This window comes from Zalophus californianus, chromosome 16 (assembly GCF_009762305.2).
Source record: "Zalophus californianus isolate mZalCal1 chromosome 16, mZalCal1.pri.v2, whole genome shotgun sequence".
In the NCBI taxonomy this organism is placed as follows: Eukaryota; Metazoa; Chordata; class Mammalia; order Carnivora; family Otariidae; genus Zalophus; species Zalophus californianus.
This window is the reverse complement of record NC_045610.1, coordinates 6343031-6362520: the sequence shown is the minus strand read 5'-3', so window position 1 is coordinate 6362520 and position 19490 is coordinate 6343031. Positions and strand designations below refer to the sequence as shown.

Genomic DNA, 19490 nt, shown 5'->3' with positions numbered 1-19490 from the left:
AAGACAGAAGGTACAATGCTTTTTTATGACCTATTCTCAGGAGGGACACAATGTCCTTTCTGCCATATGTTCTTCATTAGAAATGACTCACTAAGTTCAGTCCATGCGTCAGGCAGTACTTGGTCTCCACCTTTTAAAGGTAGGTGTAATAAAGAACTTGTGGACAAATGTTTAAACTACCATACATTTGGATATTAAAAAACATTCCAGTAAATAGCTCTTACAGGTAACACTTAAAACTAAGAAAACAAAAATATGTATGTGTATACATGTACACATGCATACACACCCACACGCTTGCTGATGCTGAGGAAATAGTAAAATTTCACAGGTTTTGAAGAATTCTCTATATTACCTCAAAGACTCCTGGCTAAGATGGATTTCAATCTCAAAGAACAGAAAACTATGCTACCACAGTTGTTCTGAAGTCTGGGGAAACTTATTTGAGCTCGAGGAGGTCAAAGATGTTTTGCTCATGAGATCATGAGATAATCATTAACTTTTTACTGTATGAATAAAATAAAGATGGAAATTTTCCCAATTTGATTTTTAAAGCTAGCACAGCCCATATAAAACCTTCACTATATGAAACTATAAACCAATCTCACTTAAACAGTTTCATGCAGAAATTATAGATACTAACATACCAAATGTAAAAATATATTAAACATATAAACTATGAGCCAGGTAGAGATTATTTCTCGAATGCTGGAATGGTTCAACCACAGGAAATAGATGTTACTATGATCATCCTATTAGTAGCTATGCAGGAAGAAACATTTCCTCATGGATTGACTGATACCAAAAAGGCACTTAATAAAATTTTAACAGCTGTTCCTGATTCATTCTCATCTTCTCTCTCTCATACACACACACACATACACACAGAAACGCACACAGACTTAAATCAGAAAAAAAGCATTTGCTTTCAAGCCCCAAAAAACACGAGAATCCTACTATCAATACTGTCATTCAACATCTAGATGTTCTAGGCAAAGCAACAGAAGTAAATATGAGAAAAGTAAATACATACACATGTATGAGAAAGATCAATAAATATGAAGAGGGCCAAGGCAAAAATTATTTGCAGAATGGTACCTTGAGTACCGTCTGAAACCTATTCAAAAATGAGGTAGATGAGTAATTTGGCTGGTTATAAAATTAACGTATCAATCTAAATAGCTTTCTTCTGTATATCAACAACTGTAGGAAAAGAGACCGCATTACATTCAAAATAGCAACAAAAACCTGTCTTAGCACCCAAGAACACAGCAAGGCCCAAACACTCGGGCCTCAGAGGGCTCAAAATCCGTTTGGGAGATACAGATACTAAAGCAAGTAATCAGGTGGTGATGAGTTACGAAGCAGAGCAGGGTCCAGGAAGTAAGAAAGGGAGGGCAGCACGTCAGATGCGGTGGTCCAGGCAGGATTAGCGAAGCATCTGCTCTGAGACCTGACTGAAGTGAAAAACTGGCAAATTAAAAATATTCACAGGGGAGAGAGTTCAGAGGAGAAAGGAAAAGACCCTGAGGGAGGACTATGCTTCCACACACATGTGGGACGGAGAGGTCAGTGAGCTGGGCAGACGAGGCTGAAGGTAACATGAGGGCAATTTAGGAAGACAGCTGAGGGCCAGATCGTGCAGAGCCTGTAGGCCCACTATGAGGGTGTGGGGATGAGGGGGTGTCATCTGACAACTGCTTGGAAAGGACAACTGTCTGCTCTGTTGAGCACAGACTATGTAGTAGAGCAAGGTTAAGCACGGAGGCCATCCTGGAGATGGCAGCAATCAGGCAGGTGAGGAATGCCAGTGGCCGGGCCAAGGAACATCCATGGTTTTTAAAAAAGAGGGTGGGTTCCATGCCTTGAAAGTAAAGCAGACAAGCCTTTGCTTATGGACAGGATGCAGAATATGGGAAGTAGAAGGAAACGAAACTCCTAAGTCTGTGTCCTGAGCAACTGGAAAGAGGGAGCTGGTATTTACTGAAATATAGACAAATGGGGGTGGGGGAGGAGGCAGCCCCCAGATCTTATAGGGCGCAGAGAGGTGATATGATGAGGCCAAGAACTCAGTAATGGACTTCTTATATTTAAGACTTCTAAGGGATCTAAGAACGGTTATAAAGTAGGAAACTAGATACATGACTTTGGAATTGATAGGCGAGGTGTGGGCAGGAAAGAAATCATCGGCATTCACCATTCCTGAGCATCCACTAAGTGACAGATGCTGCACTTCGCTGAACAAAAGAGAAAGAAACTATTAATCCTTAGCACTGGATGAACTCTAAAAAAAAATGGGGGTAGTTAAGAGGAAAAAAAAAGAGACTGAATACTCAGCCCTGGGGCACACCAGTGTAAAGAGATCGGGAGGATGAGAAGGTCCTAGAGAACCAGGAGAGAAAGTCCAGCCGGGAAGGTAGCCAAGAGCGTATGTCACAAAACCAAGTGACAAAAGTCCTTCATGAGTATAGCATTTCAAACATTACAGGAAAACCAGGGAAGATCATGACTCAAAACTCACCACAGGCTTCGGCAACATAAAAGATGGTGTTCGCTCTGATGACAGCAGTTAAAATGCAGTGATGGGAGCAAAAGAACCCACTAGGATGGGTCCAAAAAGAATAAAAGGAGAAAAAAGGGGGTGCCTGGGTGGTTCAGTCGGTTGACCATCCGCCTCTTGATTTAAGCTCAGGTCTTGATCTCAGGGTCGTGAGTTCAAGCCCCACGCTGGGCTTGAAAACAAAAAAAAAAGAAGAAAAAGTACACACAGTGGGTATAAACAAGTATGCAGAAATAATGACAAAATTTGAAAGAATTTATTTAAAAATGTGTACAGCCTGTAAGAAGAATTAACAAGAAACATTAAGATAACCAGCAGAATAGAGAGAAACAACATATTCTTCACTGGAAAGACTCAAGAACATAAAAATGCAATAACCAAAGGAATTTATATGTCTAATGAGATGCCAATTAGATGCCTGCTGAGTTATTTTTAATAATGATACACTGTTCATATGAAACATACAAAAAGATGACACAACACAGTCCAGAAACAGTCCCAAATCCAAGAATTTAGTACAAGAGTACTGATTCTACACAATGGAGTTTGAATAAACAGATAATTAAAAATAAAATTTTTATTTTATAGGTGAAGGGGATTAACAGGGCACTTGTTGCCATGAGCACTGAATAATGCATAGAATTGTCGAGTCATTATATTATATACCTGAGACTAACATCACTGTATGTTAATTATTCTTGAATTAAGAAAAAAAGGGGGGGCCGTGGGGGGCTCAGTCAGCTAAGCATCCGACTCTTGGTTTCGGCTCAGGTCTTTATCTCAGGGTCACGGGATTGAGCCCCGTGTCAGGCTCCGTGCTCAGCGAGGAGTCTGCTTCATATTCTCTCTCCCTCTCCCTCCAGCTCATGCTCTCCCTCTCTCAAATAATAAAATCTTTAAAAATAAATAAAAATAAAAATAAACAAAAGTTTAAAAAAATTCTTAACGGTTAACCATCTGTGGGAAGAAAAGTTACACTCTTCCCCCTTACTAACACACCAACACTAATCACAGAAGGATTAAAGACCTAAAATGTAAAAAACAAAAGCCTAAACTTAGGTACTCCAATGTGACTCTGCAACCATGTCTAATCTTGGCATAAGAAAGATTTTTCAAGACATGCTAACAGCCAGAAACCATAAAGTTAACACTGATAAGCTCACCACATGGAATTTTTCTATTTCTTCAGGTCAACCACAAAATATGTAAAATTTCAAGACAAAGGACACCTTCTGGGAAAACATATGTAACCCAATAAGAAAAGGGTTAAAATTCTCATTAGCATCCTCATAGAAAAATGGGCAAAGTTTAATATATAAAAGTGGCCAAATATAAGAAAAAATACAAAAGTATCTAATTTTCTCAATGATTTTAAAATACATAACAAAAATCCCAGGAAATTTTTCACAAATCCCATTCTGGCCTATCAACTCAACAAAGATAAAACTGTAACACTCTAACCCATAATGACACCTATTTAAAAAAACACACCCTTTCAATCGTACATTGTTTCCCCAAAGGTCTCGAGAGGCATGAACCTTTTATAGCCAAGGGAATATAGAAAAGAGTTGTGTGAAAACATAGCTTAAAAATTTTGTAGCAATATTTAGAATAACAAAACACTAAAAAAAAAAAAAAAATCCACAAGCAGGCAAAAATAGAAAGTCAGTTAACTTTTAGTGGCTAAACTCATTTTATATGAAGATGCATCAGCCTGGAAACATGCCTGCAAATGCCTACAGAGCAGATAAAAAGCATATGTGTAATAAGATTAAATTTACATAAAAATGTAGCAGGACATATGCCCACACCAATTTTTTCCCTTTATGAATGAGAATGATGGGTAATTAATTCTCCATTTTAAAAGTCTGTATTTTATCTTTTATGTATTGAACAGGGATATAATCTTCCAATAAGAAACACATTTATAAAACTCTTAATAGCAGAGTTCTTCAAATGTAGAGTTATTTCATTTAACCTTTTTAAAAACAGGCATAATGCAATGGGATTTCAAAGTCAACAGAAGTGAAAATATCAAGCCACTGGGTATAAGCTGTTCATCTCAAAGTTATGAGTACAAACAGAAAAAGTGACACGTGAGCCTCATTTGGGAATGCATTCAAGGGAGAAAAAAAATCAGATCTGGACTCTTTCCTCAATTATTCCAAAATGTTTTACTAGGCAAAAAATGTAATCTTTAAGAAATTCAAAATAAGGGCGCCTGGGTGGCTCAGTTGGTTAAGTGACTGCCTTCGGCTCAGGTCATGATCCCGGAGTCCTGGGATCGAGTCCCATATTGGGCTCCCGGCTCAGCGGGGAGCCTGCTTTTCCCTCTGACCCTCTCCCCTCTCATGCTGTCTCTCTCTCTCTCTCTCTCTCTCAAATAAATAAATGAAATCTTAAAAAAAAAAGAAATTCAAAATTAAAGTAGAAAGCTCTTCTTAGAAGAAAACCATCATTGGGGCATGTGGGTGGCTCAGTCGGTTAAGCATCTGCCTTCAGCTCAGGTCATGATCCCAGGGTCCTGGGACGGAGCCCATGTTGGGCTCCCTGCCCAGCAGGGAGTCTGCTTCTCCCTCTGCCCCTCCCCCCTTTGTGTTCTCTAGCTCTCTCTCAAATAAATAGATAAAATCTTAAAAAAAAAAAAAGAAAGAAAATCATCATGGACTTAACACCCAAGATGGGGTGGGTGGGGCTGTTGTTTTCTAACATTCAGAAATAAGCATTCAAACTGCTGAACAAAGAAAGGGTACTGGTTACTCAACCACAAATCCGCATTTCCAAAGATGATGGCAATGTTGCTGGACAGTGTTTCCTAAGCTTGATTTCTGTGAAGTCAAAATTCTCCGGGACTGTGTGCCCAAGCGCAGACTCACTACTGACTCAAAGAAGGTGGCCTCTAGTTGCTGTTTTTTAAACAGCTTTCCTGAGATATAATCCACACACCATACAATTCACCCCCTGGAAGCACTCAATTCAATGGCTCTTCCTATATTCCCAGAGCTGGGCAACCATGACCAGTCAGTTCTAGAACCCTTACCCCACCCCACACTTTTGGCCATCACCACCTCACTGTACTACAACCGCCCCCACCACCAGACCTACTAATCTACTTTCTGTCGCTCTAGGTTCCACTATTCTGGACTTCCATATGAATGGAATCAGAGTATGTGATCTTCTATGGCTGGCTGCTTCCACTTAGCATCATGTCTTCAAGGTTTACCCATGTCAGAGCATGGATCAGTACTTCGTTTTGGTTTAACACTGAGTAATATTCCCTTGTACGCTCAGACCACATCTTGTTTGCGCATTCATCCACTGATGGACGTTCGAGTTATTTCTACCTTTTGGCTCTTATACATCTATGCGCTCATGTGCAAGTTTCTGTGTGGACACGTGCTTCCGTTTCTCTTGGGTATATACCTGGGAGTCCAATCTACTGGGTCCTATTGTACTTGCACGTTGAAACGTTTGAGGAACTGCCAGCATCTTTTTCCCAAGTGGCTGCATCCTCTCACACTCCCACCAGCAGTGTGCGAGGGCTCCCACGTCTCCATACCTCCAACAACACATGGCGGTTTCTCACTTGTTGATTCGAGCCATCCTAGTGAGTATGAGTTGGTACCTCATTGTGGCTTGAAGTCTTCAATTTTTAAAGCAAGAACTGGAATGTAACTGATTGACGAAGCTGTAAAAGCAATAACTAACTACCCTGAAGAAAACTTACTTTTTCCAAATGAAAAGCCTAATTGAGACAGTTATGTCATTTATAACACTACTGAATAAACTGTTTTCCATAGACTAGAATCTCTTCTAGTTATTAACAGGCAGGCCATAAAATGAAGTGGGTTCCACTGACAAATACTTGGGGAATGCTAGATTAGAAAAGATGTTTCTTTGTTGAGATTTTTCTCGGTATTTTTAATTAGTGTGCTAATATACATGATGTATCTATATCACTTTGATTGACACACAGTGATTCCCACTTAGTTATCTGGCCCTAGAAAGCTTTCTTGATAAAATACCCATAACATGTCATCCAGAAATAAAATTTTTAAAAACCCACTTTGTATGCTATCTCCCAGTTATTTGAACAGGATTTGTGTGAAACCACACTGCCTTCATTAAAAATGATATCTAGGGCGCCTGGGTGGCTCAGTTGGTTAAGCGACTGCCTTCGGCTCAGGTCATGATCCCAGAGTCCCAGGATCGAGTCCCACATCGGGCTCCCTGCTGAGCAGGGAGTCTGCTTCTCCCTCTGACCCTACCCCCTCTTGGGCTCTCTCTCTCTCTCTCAAATAAATAAAATCTTTAAAAAAATAAAAATGAAATATAGAGTGACCACAGCAAAAACAGCAGAGCAAGTATCTCCAAGGGACCATCCCTCCAAAGAAACACGAAAAAAATAAAGCAAAAAAATAAACCATGAGGAGAGGGGAAGAATAAAGTTGTTATAGACATAACCAACTCTGTCAGAATTCTGGACAAAATCCAAAGTTTCTAACAGCCAAGCAAACAATGAATCAAGAACAAGCCAACTTAAAAATGGTAAGAAACATCTGCAGCATTTTTACTTGACCCCGTCCCAATCCCTACTCCAGCTCAACAGGAGTCTTGAAGATGGCAGCCAGTGTTCTCAGGGTCGGACCCTGGGCACTGGGTTCAGAGGGAAGAGGAAACAGAGCAGAACTGTGTTTGTCAGTTCCAACCTGTCTCGGGGCAATGAAGACTAGGTGTGGTGTCCGCCTCTGTTCTGCCTAACCTGGAACTCACTCAAGGCAGAAAAGCAGAGGACATTCCTCGAAAATGCTGTAAGGTAAGTGAATGACCCGCAGACGGCTGGGGCAAAAGATGAGAGCACCAGAAGTATGGCGGGAAAAGTAGACGGCAGAGTCTCTTTGGAAAATTAAGCCATTCAAAACCACCTGTGTATACTGAGAAATTCAGAAAGCCATGTGCATGGCCAGGGCAGGACACACACTCAGAAAGACCTGAGAAGAACTTAAGCTTTAACCTCTGGCTGATCTATAGACTCAGGGCAAGTAAGAAGTAGAAGTGAAGGCAGGTTTGTAAATGGTTGGGCTAAGCAGGAGGACCCAAGCACAAAGCCAATCTGGAAAGACTGGAATATTTGGGGGTTTTTTTTCCCCCCTTTGTTTTCTTAATGGATTTTTTTTCTTTTTGTGTCCTGGTATCCAAAAAAACCCCTAAGAAAACAAAAGACAAAACTGTCAAAATACTAGCTGAACACAAGCTAAGAAAACACATCAGAGACCACATAGGAGTAAGAATACAGACTTTAAAATAAGGCTATATGGAAAAAATCACTAGAGAAATAACTACATCTCACAGAAAGGAACAAAACAAAAACCATGAGGAGAGGGAAAGAATCATCATATTTTATTTCCAGAATTAATAATTTAGTTCCAAAATTACATTTTATTTATTTAAGAGTGAGAGCACGCGAGAGCAGGGGCGGGGGGGGCAGGCAGAGGGAGAGAGAATTTCAAGGAGACTCCCCACTGGCACAGAACCCAATGAGGGGCTCGATCTCACGACCCTGAAATCACGGCCTGAGCTGAAACCAAGAGTCGGAAGCTTAACTGACTAAGCCACCCAGACACCTCCCAGAATCACCACATTTTCATATTCAAAATGTCCAGTTTCTTACCACACAAAAATACAAAGCACGCAAAGAAACTGGAAAGTATGACCCATTCACTGGAGACACGAAGAGAAACTAGAAACTACCTGAGGAAGCACAGACATCACACTTATAAGACAAAGTCACACGGAATGGAAAAATTCCTAAAAGCACACAAATTACCAAAACTGACTCAGAAGAATTAGAAAATCTGGATAGACTCAGAACAAGCAAAGAAATGGGGTTTGTCATAGAAGCCTCCCAACAAAAATAAGTGTTATAGGAACTGGTAAATAATTTCTTTACCAGACATTTTGAAAAGGTGAATGGTCTTCCAAAGAGAAAAAAGTGAATACCACTGTTTCAGTTTTATATACAAGTGGAAAATGAAAATTATATATCTATAATTATTATGAGATAGATCTTGATTAGATTTTCATGCCTAATAGGCTGTATCTATTTTAAGAGGAGATTACATCAGGGTTTGAGAAATGCCCAAGATAAATGAATTGACATATTTCAGAAAGTACTGCTATGAAACAAGTTCCTACTTCTACTACCAATTAAGACTAAGTTATCTTACAAACTAATACAGATGGGCTTCTATCACAGAAGGAGAGGTACTAGAGGAAATGCTGCTCAAAGATAGGGAAGCTGGTGTGACTTCATGTTGGAGGACAGCAGAGGGGAAGCATGCGAGGCTAGTGCATGAAGGAATCCTTTGAAAATGAAAAGATCATCAATTACTCAATTGGAAAAGAGGAACAAAGAAAAAAAATTGAGAAAATGAGTTTCTGTTTTACAAATGTCTCAACTGCTTAAAAGGAAAAAAAAAAACACGTCTATAAGCATTACAATTAGTGAACTAACCTAACATGATGTGCTTTGCAATGTGATGCAATATGAATTGCCCATCGTCTACGAAGTATCCATGCTGAAAAAATATATAGCCTGAAACTCCTCATGAGGGAACGATAATCAGATAAATCCAGAATGTGGGACATTCCTGGGAAATCTGTTTCTGAACAATGTATCAGATGATGCCATGAAATTCTCGTTCATTACTTTAGGTTTCTGTTTTAGGTGTGGTCACGGTATTGTGGTTATACAGAAGATTACTCTTTTCCATGGGAGATACACTCAGAAGCGTTTGGAATGAAATTCATGATATCTGCAACTTACTTTCAAATGGCCCAGAACACACACAGACACATCTGTATATACACACATAGATAAGGAGGTGCGGAGGCCCCAAAATGTTAGCATTAACAATTGGTTTATGGAAAAACTTGTGTTTCGACTCTACATTTTATACATCTTTATGTTAAATAGTGTAAAAAGAAATCATAATTCCTATAGACTAAAGACAAATAATAAATCTTAAATAAAAAGACAAGATACATTTCTGAGACCTATGGTCAAAGTGCATCAAAGAGTCAAGTAACCACAAGGCTTGTAATAAAAAGAATGCCAATCACACTCTTGTCCATCTATGGGGCCTTGAAAGACTAGAACGGAAAGAAGCATTTCATTTAGTCCAATAAAGATCAGAGGCACAGAGAGAGTTTATTATCAGCCTGCTGACTCCAAGGCTGAAGAAGCTTAGCAGGGAAAGGAAAGCCCTGCCCCTCCTGCGCCTGTAAACCTTATTTCCACACAAAAATTGAAAGTCTACTTCTCTCTTAAAAGTTACCTGAATTCAAACATTCAGCTCTACCTGGGCTGCAGTTACATTTTTAAAACCTGCATAAATCAGGGGCACCTGGGTGGCTCAGTCAGGTAAGGGTCTGCCTTTGGCTTGGGTCATGACCTCAGGGTCCTAGGATGGGGCCCCACGTCAGGCTCCCTGCTCAGTGTGGAGTCTGCTTCTCCCTCTGCCCCTCCCCCTGCTTATGTGTGCTCATGCTCGCTCGCTCTCTCTGTGTGTCTCAAGTAAATAAATAAAATCTTAAAAAAAAAACCCTGCATAAATCAAACATAATTCTTAGTCAGTGTCACACAGCAAAAACACTTAGTCCTCAGTACTGTGACAAGCCCTACAAGTATAATAATAGCTTCTAGTTAATTCTCACGGCATCATTACTAAATGCGTAAATTGTATGACTTCCCAAATGCTCCGTGTTTAATATGTTTTATTTCTTGCTTTTGAAATTGTTGTTCCATTTATCCCCTAATATAATGAATACAAGACCTTCCAAGTTTTCCCAATAATCTGCCTCACCAGTCAACATCCACAAAGCCCAAACTTTAAATGGAAGTCTCTTTTTGTGCACACACAAGTCCATAAACACTGCAGCCGAAGCTGCTGACGGAAATGTCTCCATAGTCTGCACAGCCTATGTGTCACCACTCAAGAGCAGCGTGCTGGTCCCCAAAGAACCATGGACACATTAAAGAAGATGCCAACACCTAAGGGAAGTGCTTAAAATACAGACACTAAATTTCCAATCAGATACAGATAAAAATCCAGCCTTTAGGCACAGCATATGTGCATATGCTGGGGCAAGAGAAGTGTGACATGTGTCAAAGGCTAGTGTAAGTCTGTCTCCCTGAGGGGAAACAGGTTCTAGGTTGGCAAATGCCCAAGACCTCCACCCCTGAATCTGTCAGTGTGCTTCATCCACCTCTAAGGAAGGAACAACAATATTCAGAACATAGCTTCAGATTCTGAGTCATACTGAGTTCTGTTAGGAACTCTGGGAACTCCAGTCTCCCATTCTTCTCCATCTGGAAGAGAAGCATCACTGAGTGGCTTATGCCACATTTTCCATGTGTTAATGGATGATGTGGACACAGGATCCATAGCATCCATGATCCTACAATGTTATCTATGACAGTCATGAGAGCATATGGGGTGCTGGAAACATGGAGGCCTTCTGAGAACTAATCAACCATCTAGTGGATGAGTGAAATAGAGTAAGACAATGAAACAGGAGTTCACTGGGATAATATCATAGTTTCGTGGAGAAGCTAGAACCTCAGTTTGGTTTTTAGGGTAGAGGAAAATATTCTAGTATGGTGAAACTGTATGACCAATGGCACACCCCTTAGAAGGAGAACATCCAAGGGCACGGGCTCTCCGGGCAAAGACTACCAAGCAGGAAGATCTGGCCTTTGTACTTACTGCCATGTATGGCCTACACCCGGCATCTCTTGTCTTGGCAATGGAGTCCACCAGCTGTCCACTGATGCCAAAGTCACAGAGCTTAATATTTCCACTCCTGTCCAGAAGAATATTGGAAGGTTTGATATCTGCGAGAGAGAGAGAGACAGATGTCATTTCATGTACAAGTGATCGATCAAATGAGCTACATTCTGAAGTGCGTTAAGCAAAAATACCAAAAAACCTTAGACAAGTGATCAAATCCTTAAAATTCAGATGTATAAGAAGATGAGGAAAAATGAGGAAACAGTACTCTGACTGCCAATGTTTAAAACCTCAGTATCAAAAATATTTCCCAATAAATGCAGGCATTCTATAATGCTTTCTTCATTTTCATCAAAAGACTGCTATACTGGGGTGCCTGGGAGGCTCAGTCGGTTAAGTATCTGCTTTCAACTCACGCCATGATCTCAGGGTGCTGGGATCAAGCCCCACGTCGGGCTCCCTGCTCAGCTGGGAGTCTGCTTCCCCTCTTCCCTCTGCTCCTCCCCTCTGCTCATGCTCTCTTTCTCTCACACAAATAAATAAATAAATAAATAAATCTTAAAAAAAAAAAAGACTCAACAATTACTTGCTTCAAATTCATTACTTACTGGTCACATTATGAGGAAAGAATTTAATCTATAAGAGTACACCAAGTTACTTTAGAGTATGTCAAAGACTATCCACCTAAATGCAAACTATACAATTATACACCCACAATTTAGTTGATAAAATCGAGTTTTATCTAACTTAGGAAAGTATCCAATCCAGTATATCGGAAAGACCACAGCTTTGGGATCAGAGAAGCAAAGGTTCAAAATCTGGGTCCAAAATTCACAGTGTAACCTGAGGCAAGCTACTCAACTTTGACTCAGCAACCACAATTTTGTCATCTACAAAATGAAAACAATTGCTAATTCATAGGATTCTGGAAATTAAAACACCTATTATAGTACCTGAACTTTATTTGTATTCAATAAATGCATCCACTTAATAACTATTTCTCCTTGAGAGATTTTTTTCTGACCTTAGAGGACTTCATCAAGTTTCCCCCAACCAACCCTTTCTTCCAGTCGTCCTTGAGATTCATTTTCACTTCCTCACTGACCATGAGCCCACCGCCACCATGTACTAATCCACTGTCCGATCAATTCTCCCCCTTTGCTCATGAATTCTCAATGCTTCTTTACATTTCATTGTCACTGTCATGGCTCAATGAATAAAAAGGATACAAATACAAGATATAAAAACATCTGTCTATAACTCAGAAGGGGATCTACCAAAAGATCCAGAGAAGGTCTCCTGCCGTCACTGACAATGCTGACTGCCTATCTTGATAGGCATCCATCCTACCCACCAACCCCATCCCTTCTAATAGAACCTGCATTTGATTTTATGGAGGGATCCCCTCCTCCATGTAGCCATAACCACACCTCCCCAAAACGAGGTGTGACTGGTCCAAGCCTATCAGGATCGCCTGATGGTCCCTGCCAGGAACCAGTTTAGGGTAAGGGCGTGAAGCAATTCTGGTGAATGAGACAAGAGAAAACATTAGAGCGATGTAAGGAAGATGTCCCAACTCCTAAGACAGCCACGTAGGAAGAGGGAGTGCTTCTCCAGGAGGCTGTCATGTCTACATGTGACACTGGGGACTTGCTTTGGTCATTACCACCCTGAGGATGGAGCCAACGTATTAAGAAAGGTAGAACCAAAGGAAGGGTGCTTAAGCGCCCTAAACATACTGTGCCTGGAGCCACTCTATCCTTGGGCTTGTTAGGACAGATAGTGAATTTCCTTGAAGTTTAAGGCAGTTACCAGGATTTTTTGTAACTCGGGATAAACAGGATTTTTTGCACTCTTAACTGTAGCAAAAAAGCTAACTGATCCTAATTAATAAAAAGACCGCTATATTGGGGCATCTGGGTGGCTCAGTCGGTTAAGCGTCTGCTCAGCGGGCTGTCTGCTTGTCCCTCTCCCTCTTCCCCTTCCCCCATTTGTGCTCTCTCTCTCTCAAATAAATAAATAAAATCTTTTTTTTAAAAAGGCTGCTATAAACTCATCATTTTATTTATTAATAGGAAAACCAAGGTTATTTTTGAAGCTTTTCCATTTATTCAGTTATCTCCTCAGTCACCATCTTAGTGCTTTCCTGTAATTGACAAGTATCTCCAAAGTAATGGTTAAATGCTCTAAAGGTGATACTACTCTCAAATGCAAAACACAATCAAAAAGGAAGGAAAAAATCCCAAAACAAGAATGCAATGAACTACAAGAAGAACAAAATAATTTTGTTTAGGGACCTAACTCTACGTGATTTTAGGTCAAAAGAGAAAATGAGAAGCCTATCAAAAATTATTTTTAGCAAGCATTAAGCCAAAGCAAAATTAAGTGAAATATTCTGATGTTCAAGGTTAACTAATTGCAGTGGTCTTGAGTTAACCCCAAACTAAAATTACTTAAATAAATGCACCAATTATTAATTTCTTTAACCACTAGAAACTACGTTTCCTGGAATGTAAGGCTTTTCACTTCTCTGAATACAACCTTCTACTTTTTGTTCTATTTATTGTCAGGCTGAATCCCACACTGTCGTGCACTGTCGGGTTTCTCCACTACAAGTTTCCTGAGGAAAGTGAACTTACGTGCCTCTTCAAAGCCACCATCGCACTACCCCGAGTCTAGCACAGTAATAAAAAGAGCCACTATTTAAACTATCTGCTGAATTAATTTCATGATTCCCACTAGCTTCCAATAAATCTACATCAAATTATATTTGGACCTGTGTCCAACAAGTCCAAGATCATTGTTCTCACAAATACAAACACTTTAGAAGAATTTCAATGTACAATAATTAAAGCATCTCTATTTGCAAAAATATCCTCTATAGTAAAGAAGAAACACCCGAAAGGGACAGTAGGATGCCTTTAAAATGCTCCAGGTACCATCCTCCAGATCCTTTGAATGTCCCCAGGACCACCTTTGGGCCCATTTGAATACACAGAGAAACATCATCTATCAAGTAAATGAATAATTGTTTTTCAACTAAGAGTAAGAAGAAACTTGCAGCAAAATCTGTTTCAATTCCTAAGCTCAATAAACTAATAAGCTGAAATTTATAGAATCTCAAAGGAAAAAAAAAATACCCTAAATCAATAACAAAAGTTTTAGAGAAAAAATAATAATAGGGGCGCCTGGGCGGCTCAGTCATTAAGCGTCTGCCTTCGGCTCAGGTCATGATCCCAGGGTCCTGGGATGAAGCCCTGCACCGGGCTCCCTGCTCAGTGGGGAGCCTGCTTCTCCCTCTCTCACTGCCCCTGCTTGTGTTCCCTCTCTCGCTGTGTCTCTCTCTGTCAAATAAATAAATAAAATCTTTAAAAATAAAACAAAACAGCTATTTCAGGAAAGCTTATACAGAGACACTGTAATTTTCAATAATGTTTTCCTATTAAGGAAAAATATTAATTTCTAATCTATAAAAAGGAATTCATACCCACCTCTGTGAATGATTTTCAAGTTTTCTTTTAAGTGGTTTAGTGCTTTCACAGTCTGGGGAGAAAAAGCAAAGATGGGGTAAACAATCAGTATCCTTTTAATCACATAGCACACAGCTCATCATAGGTAACAGCTCTAGTAGCCCTTTGCATTCTTTTAAGCTTAATAATTCCAATATTCTGTCCACTTTTTATGTTAACTAAAGATGCTGATTATTTTAGATCTGAAAACTTAGTTACTGTTACATGCTGTTCCCTGACAGCTAAAAAGAACCCAATAACTGATAATTTTTTAATAAGTCATTACAAAGTTGTACATTTCTTGCAACTTCAAACTTCTCAAGAATGGAAATATTCAGTACGAGAGAGTCCACAGTCTGGTTCCACTATCAACTCTAATTTAAATAAGTCTTTTCAAATTTCCTCGGTTTCTCGTATTCATTCACCTTTGCGCAGTGCTAGCCTTCAAAGTAATTTTGGCCAAGTCAAAGTATCTCTGCTCAACCACTATGGCAATTTATGCAGAATTTACAATATTGTTTGATCACTGCTCATGATCAGAAAATCAGGCATTTCTCCAGGAATACAGGAAACAGGGACTTGAATTAAAATTTCCCACAACCTCAAACCAAAAGGGAACTAAAGAACATGCCAACCACTTGCTATCAAATGGTCAAGTCTCTGCCCCATCAAGCTGCTGGGTGTCAGGAATGCAGAACTTGTCATGTTTCAAGTAGCTGGGCTTGTTGTGTGCACTGGGTTATTAGCAAAAAGAGATTTAACACAAAGTAATTTTAAATGTTGTGCTTAATAGAAAGGATGATCACCAGGTCTAGAAACATGGGCAAATATATAACCAATGATTTATCTGTGTATCTATATTACACACACTGCAATATACAATAAAATAATTTTGTCTATGTTTTCCAACTTCACGATCATCCTGTGATCACAGTGCTTAAGAGCAGGATTCTGGGATCGGGCTGCTGGGCTTAAATCATTTACCACCTACAACTGTATAAAGCTCCAGATCTGTCATCTGTAAAAAGGGGGTTACACTATTCACCACAGAGAGTCACTATGAAGTTAAAATGTCGTAAGATCTTAGCCTGATGCAAATAAACATTCAATAACCATTAGCTACTCTCATTATTCTACTATTGTTCCATTATAATTATTATGAATAGTAAAAGTTCCAAGATAATATTGGGTCTGGTATACTGGAGAGAGAGATGACAAAATTGATCAATATAAAATGTCATATATCTTCCCAAGAATAAACAAGTTCCTAGAATAACTCAGCTTCTTTTTATAAAATCATACGAAGGGGTACGTAACATTTAGCTCATAAAATATTTAAATTTATGCACCAATTTGGCTAAATAAATTAAAATATTAACATGAAACTTAAGATTATGACTTTAATCTCATTTTTGAAATTCCTATTACACACACACACACGCACGCACACCCCCTTCACAACTAAAATGCAGTCCAGAAACTGTCTATATATTTTTACATTAACTCTTAATGACCAAATAGGATCAACTGGCAATCAGCAGGCCGACTATACTGGAGGTGGAGGACGCAGGAAAGGAAGCGGCAGAAAATTACGTGCAACCAGAATATCTAACTTACAACTTCCTATAAAACTTAGTTTACACATCCACTAACCTACATCATGTCATTAGCTCAGATTTTTAGGGCTTTCTAAGAACCTAATTCTACTCCATTGAAAAGAATTTTGTGAACAACCTTTGTCAACTAAAAGATTCAGAGCAAGAAAGAAAACGATCAGAAATTCACTTTCAAAACTACAAACACACATGTAAAAGAGCACCTCTTTTCTTTCCGGTACTCTGAGAAAAGTGAATTGGCCAAATTGATAGCAATGCTGGTTACTGAAATTGCTAGTCAAAAATGTCAGTATTTTAGAGCAGACAGCTCAAATCTTAAAACACAGGAAAGATATTTTGTCTATGAGTTTCAATGAAGGGACTTCAAGGAGAATGCTGTGATTCTGAGTAATTTAGAAATAATGGTGAGAATATAACCTATTTAAAAGTACAGCAACGGGGCTAAAAAGGAACAGAAACTTTCTTTTTCTGGTTTTGTTTACAGCACAGTCTGTTATGGTCCATTGTGATTTTAAAGAACAGAATATTGTAGTTTTTACATAGAACATATTTTGAAAACTGTTCTTATGACTTGTTGTATTAACTACCCCCACAGAAGTGATTTTGTTTCTTTTCCTATTACAAATGATTTTCCAGGAAGGTCAACAACATTCTGTGAAAGACATTCAGATAGGTGCATTCAAAACTCCAGCAGCATCTTTATGTAAGTATATACAGAATGAACAATTTGAAAACCAGGTACTTACTGCTAAAGTGATTTTGCCTAAAATTTCTTCTGGAATAACATCATCTAATACACTATATACATATTTGTAAAACTTATCAAACGAGGTAGACATGAGTTCCATACAGATCCAACAGTCACCCTATAAAATAACAAATATCTGTTATTCCTTTACATCTTAGTATTAAGTACCATGTTTTCCTTTACTTAAACTAGAAATACAATTAGAGAAAAAGCAATCTTCTTCTTTTTCTTAATCTTACACTGGAGGTAATTCTTGGTTCCTCATTAAAGCCCTGGGCAGAACAGTCTCCTCCTGTGTAAACATAAACTTATTTCCCAATTTCCCCACTCTTAACTGTAAAGACAGGGACAGTCTTACATAGAAACTTTTGTGCTTTTGTTAGAATATCAAATTTTGCCATAATTAAATACAAACAGAAAATGTGGGAAACTGTTCATTGTCATTAACAAAGAAAGTAAATTACAATAATCTGGAGGTTTTATATAAACTTCTAAAATTAGTAAAAAAAAAAAAAAAAGGAAGAAAAAAGTACACAGAGCAACCCCATTGCCTCCCATCCTTGTATAAATGCCACCTTCTCAGTGGCTGACATTTAAAATGCAGGCCATGCCAACTCTCAGCATCCTCTCCCCTGCTCTGTGCTGAAATCTTCTAATAGAAAATATTTGTTATGTTTGTCATCCATCTCCCTTACCTAACACACACACACTCTGCCAGTGCAGGGCCTCGGTAAACATTCCCTAGATGAATGAATGCTGTCTATACTTTAAATGAATCATCCAAACACTGTTGGCAGCATCATAGTGTGTTTTAAACCAGGTGGAAGGCAATTTGACAATAAAACAAGAGAAAACAAAGTATTTATACCCTTTGATACAGTCGTCTCATGACTGGAAATCTAATTAAACAAATAGTCCATAAACTCCAAAAAAAAAAAACAAAAACCCAGAAACAAAACTCAAAAGCCCTGAACGATGTCCCAAGAGGGAATGGCGCACCATTCAAGGGATTATCTAATCTTCTGTTCCTTGGAAAACTACATGGTTGGCGACAGGAATGCTCGAGAACACACAGAATATGAGCAGACACCGTGGTTATTATGATCTGAAAGGATGTAAACACAGGAACAGGGGCCATGAAGGACCTTCCGAGCATAAAAACAGCTATCAGGATGATGACAAAAATGGTCTCAAACGAGTTTGGGTGTTGTTACTAATTTATGGATCCAGCTGTATCCTCGGAGATGTCTGACCACTCATCTCCCACGTGGATTGACCACGTAGGAGATGAATGCCCGTGAAAGGACGACGGTGTGCCCAGGACAACGACGCCAATCAGTGGCAGAGCCGCGAACACAATCAGCTGACTGAGCTCCTGGCTCCCATCAACACCTACAAAGCAAGGGCGCTACCCTTACATGCTGGAAGTGCAGGCTGGCCTGAACACGGAGACAGGTAACCGTGCTGTGACAACAGGACGGACACCTGCTAGCGCATGCATGTAGCTGCACGGCTTCACACAAGGCTTATGTGTAAAACATATCTGGCACAGTGAACTTCTACTTCTAGTTTCTTCATTTAAGTCTTTCTTCCCTCTTGCGGCTCTTTCCTTTGGGTGCTCTTGCAGATGGACGCTCACAAAAGACTCGAGTAACACCCTTCGCCCAAAATAAACACTTGAATTGATTTGACTCTAAAGACCCCATCTTAATAGATGCACTAGAATTCTTTTATTAGAGCAAAAGATAGCACATTTAATGCATCTCCTTAGAAAAACAATAAGGAAGGACCTTAGTTTCAGTAGTATAACAAAGCAGAAAGACCACCGATATTAGGGTCTGAAAAGGCCTGACTCATTACCCAGGCTCCCCCACTTACGTAAGCTTGGGCCCCTCAGTCCCTCATCTCAGAAACAGGGTTGTCCTACCTGCCTCAATAGACTAGAACAAAAATCAAATGAGTTAACATACATAAAGTATAAAATAAAGTGTCCGGCAGGTGTGAAAAATGCCAGTTAAGAAAATGAGGGGAGAAGGGGGAAGGATGGAAAAACAGGAAGGCAGCCAAGGGAGAGAGACAAAGAACAGGGGAAATAAAGGTAGGAAGTAAACTGGAACTTGGCGGGGGGAGGGGGGAACAGAGCAGCAATCAGCCCCAGAGAAATCTTTGTGGTTGATAAGGCACAGAACCTAATATAACTCCTTATTTCTTGTGGCAGTTCCTTTTGACCATAACTGAGAATAGGTAACAGCAGCAGGGAGCTGC

The 19490-nt window shown here is 39.5% G+C and overlaps 1 protein-coding gene across 4 annotated transcripts in view; it reads right to left on the bottom strand.

Annotated features, from left to right (window-relative positions):
• Window positions 1-19490, bottom strand: part of MAP2K4 (mitogen-activated protein kinase kinase 4) — a 135381-nt gene that overhangs the window by 21963 nt on the left and 93928 nt on the right. For 3 of the 4 annotated variants that reach the window (XM_027626619.2, XM_027626620.2, XM_027626622.2), the window contains 3 exons: window positions 17224-17343; window positions 14844-14895; window positions 11329-11456 (listed from right to left, as the gene is read on the bottom strand). In XM_027626619.2, coding sequence (XP_027482420.1) covers window positions 11329-11456; window positions 14844-14895; window positions 17224-17343 — 300 coding nt within the window. The remainder of the gene's footprint in view (window positions 1-11328; window positions 11457-14843; window positions 14896-17223; window positions 17344-19490) is intronic. The other variant, XM_027626621.2, reaches the window with a different exon arrangement.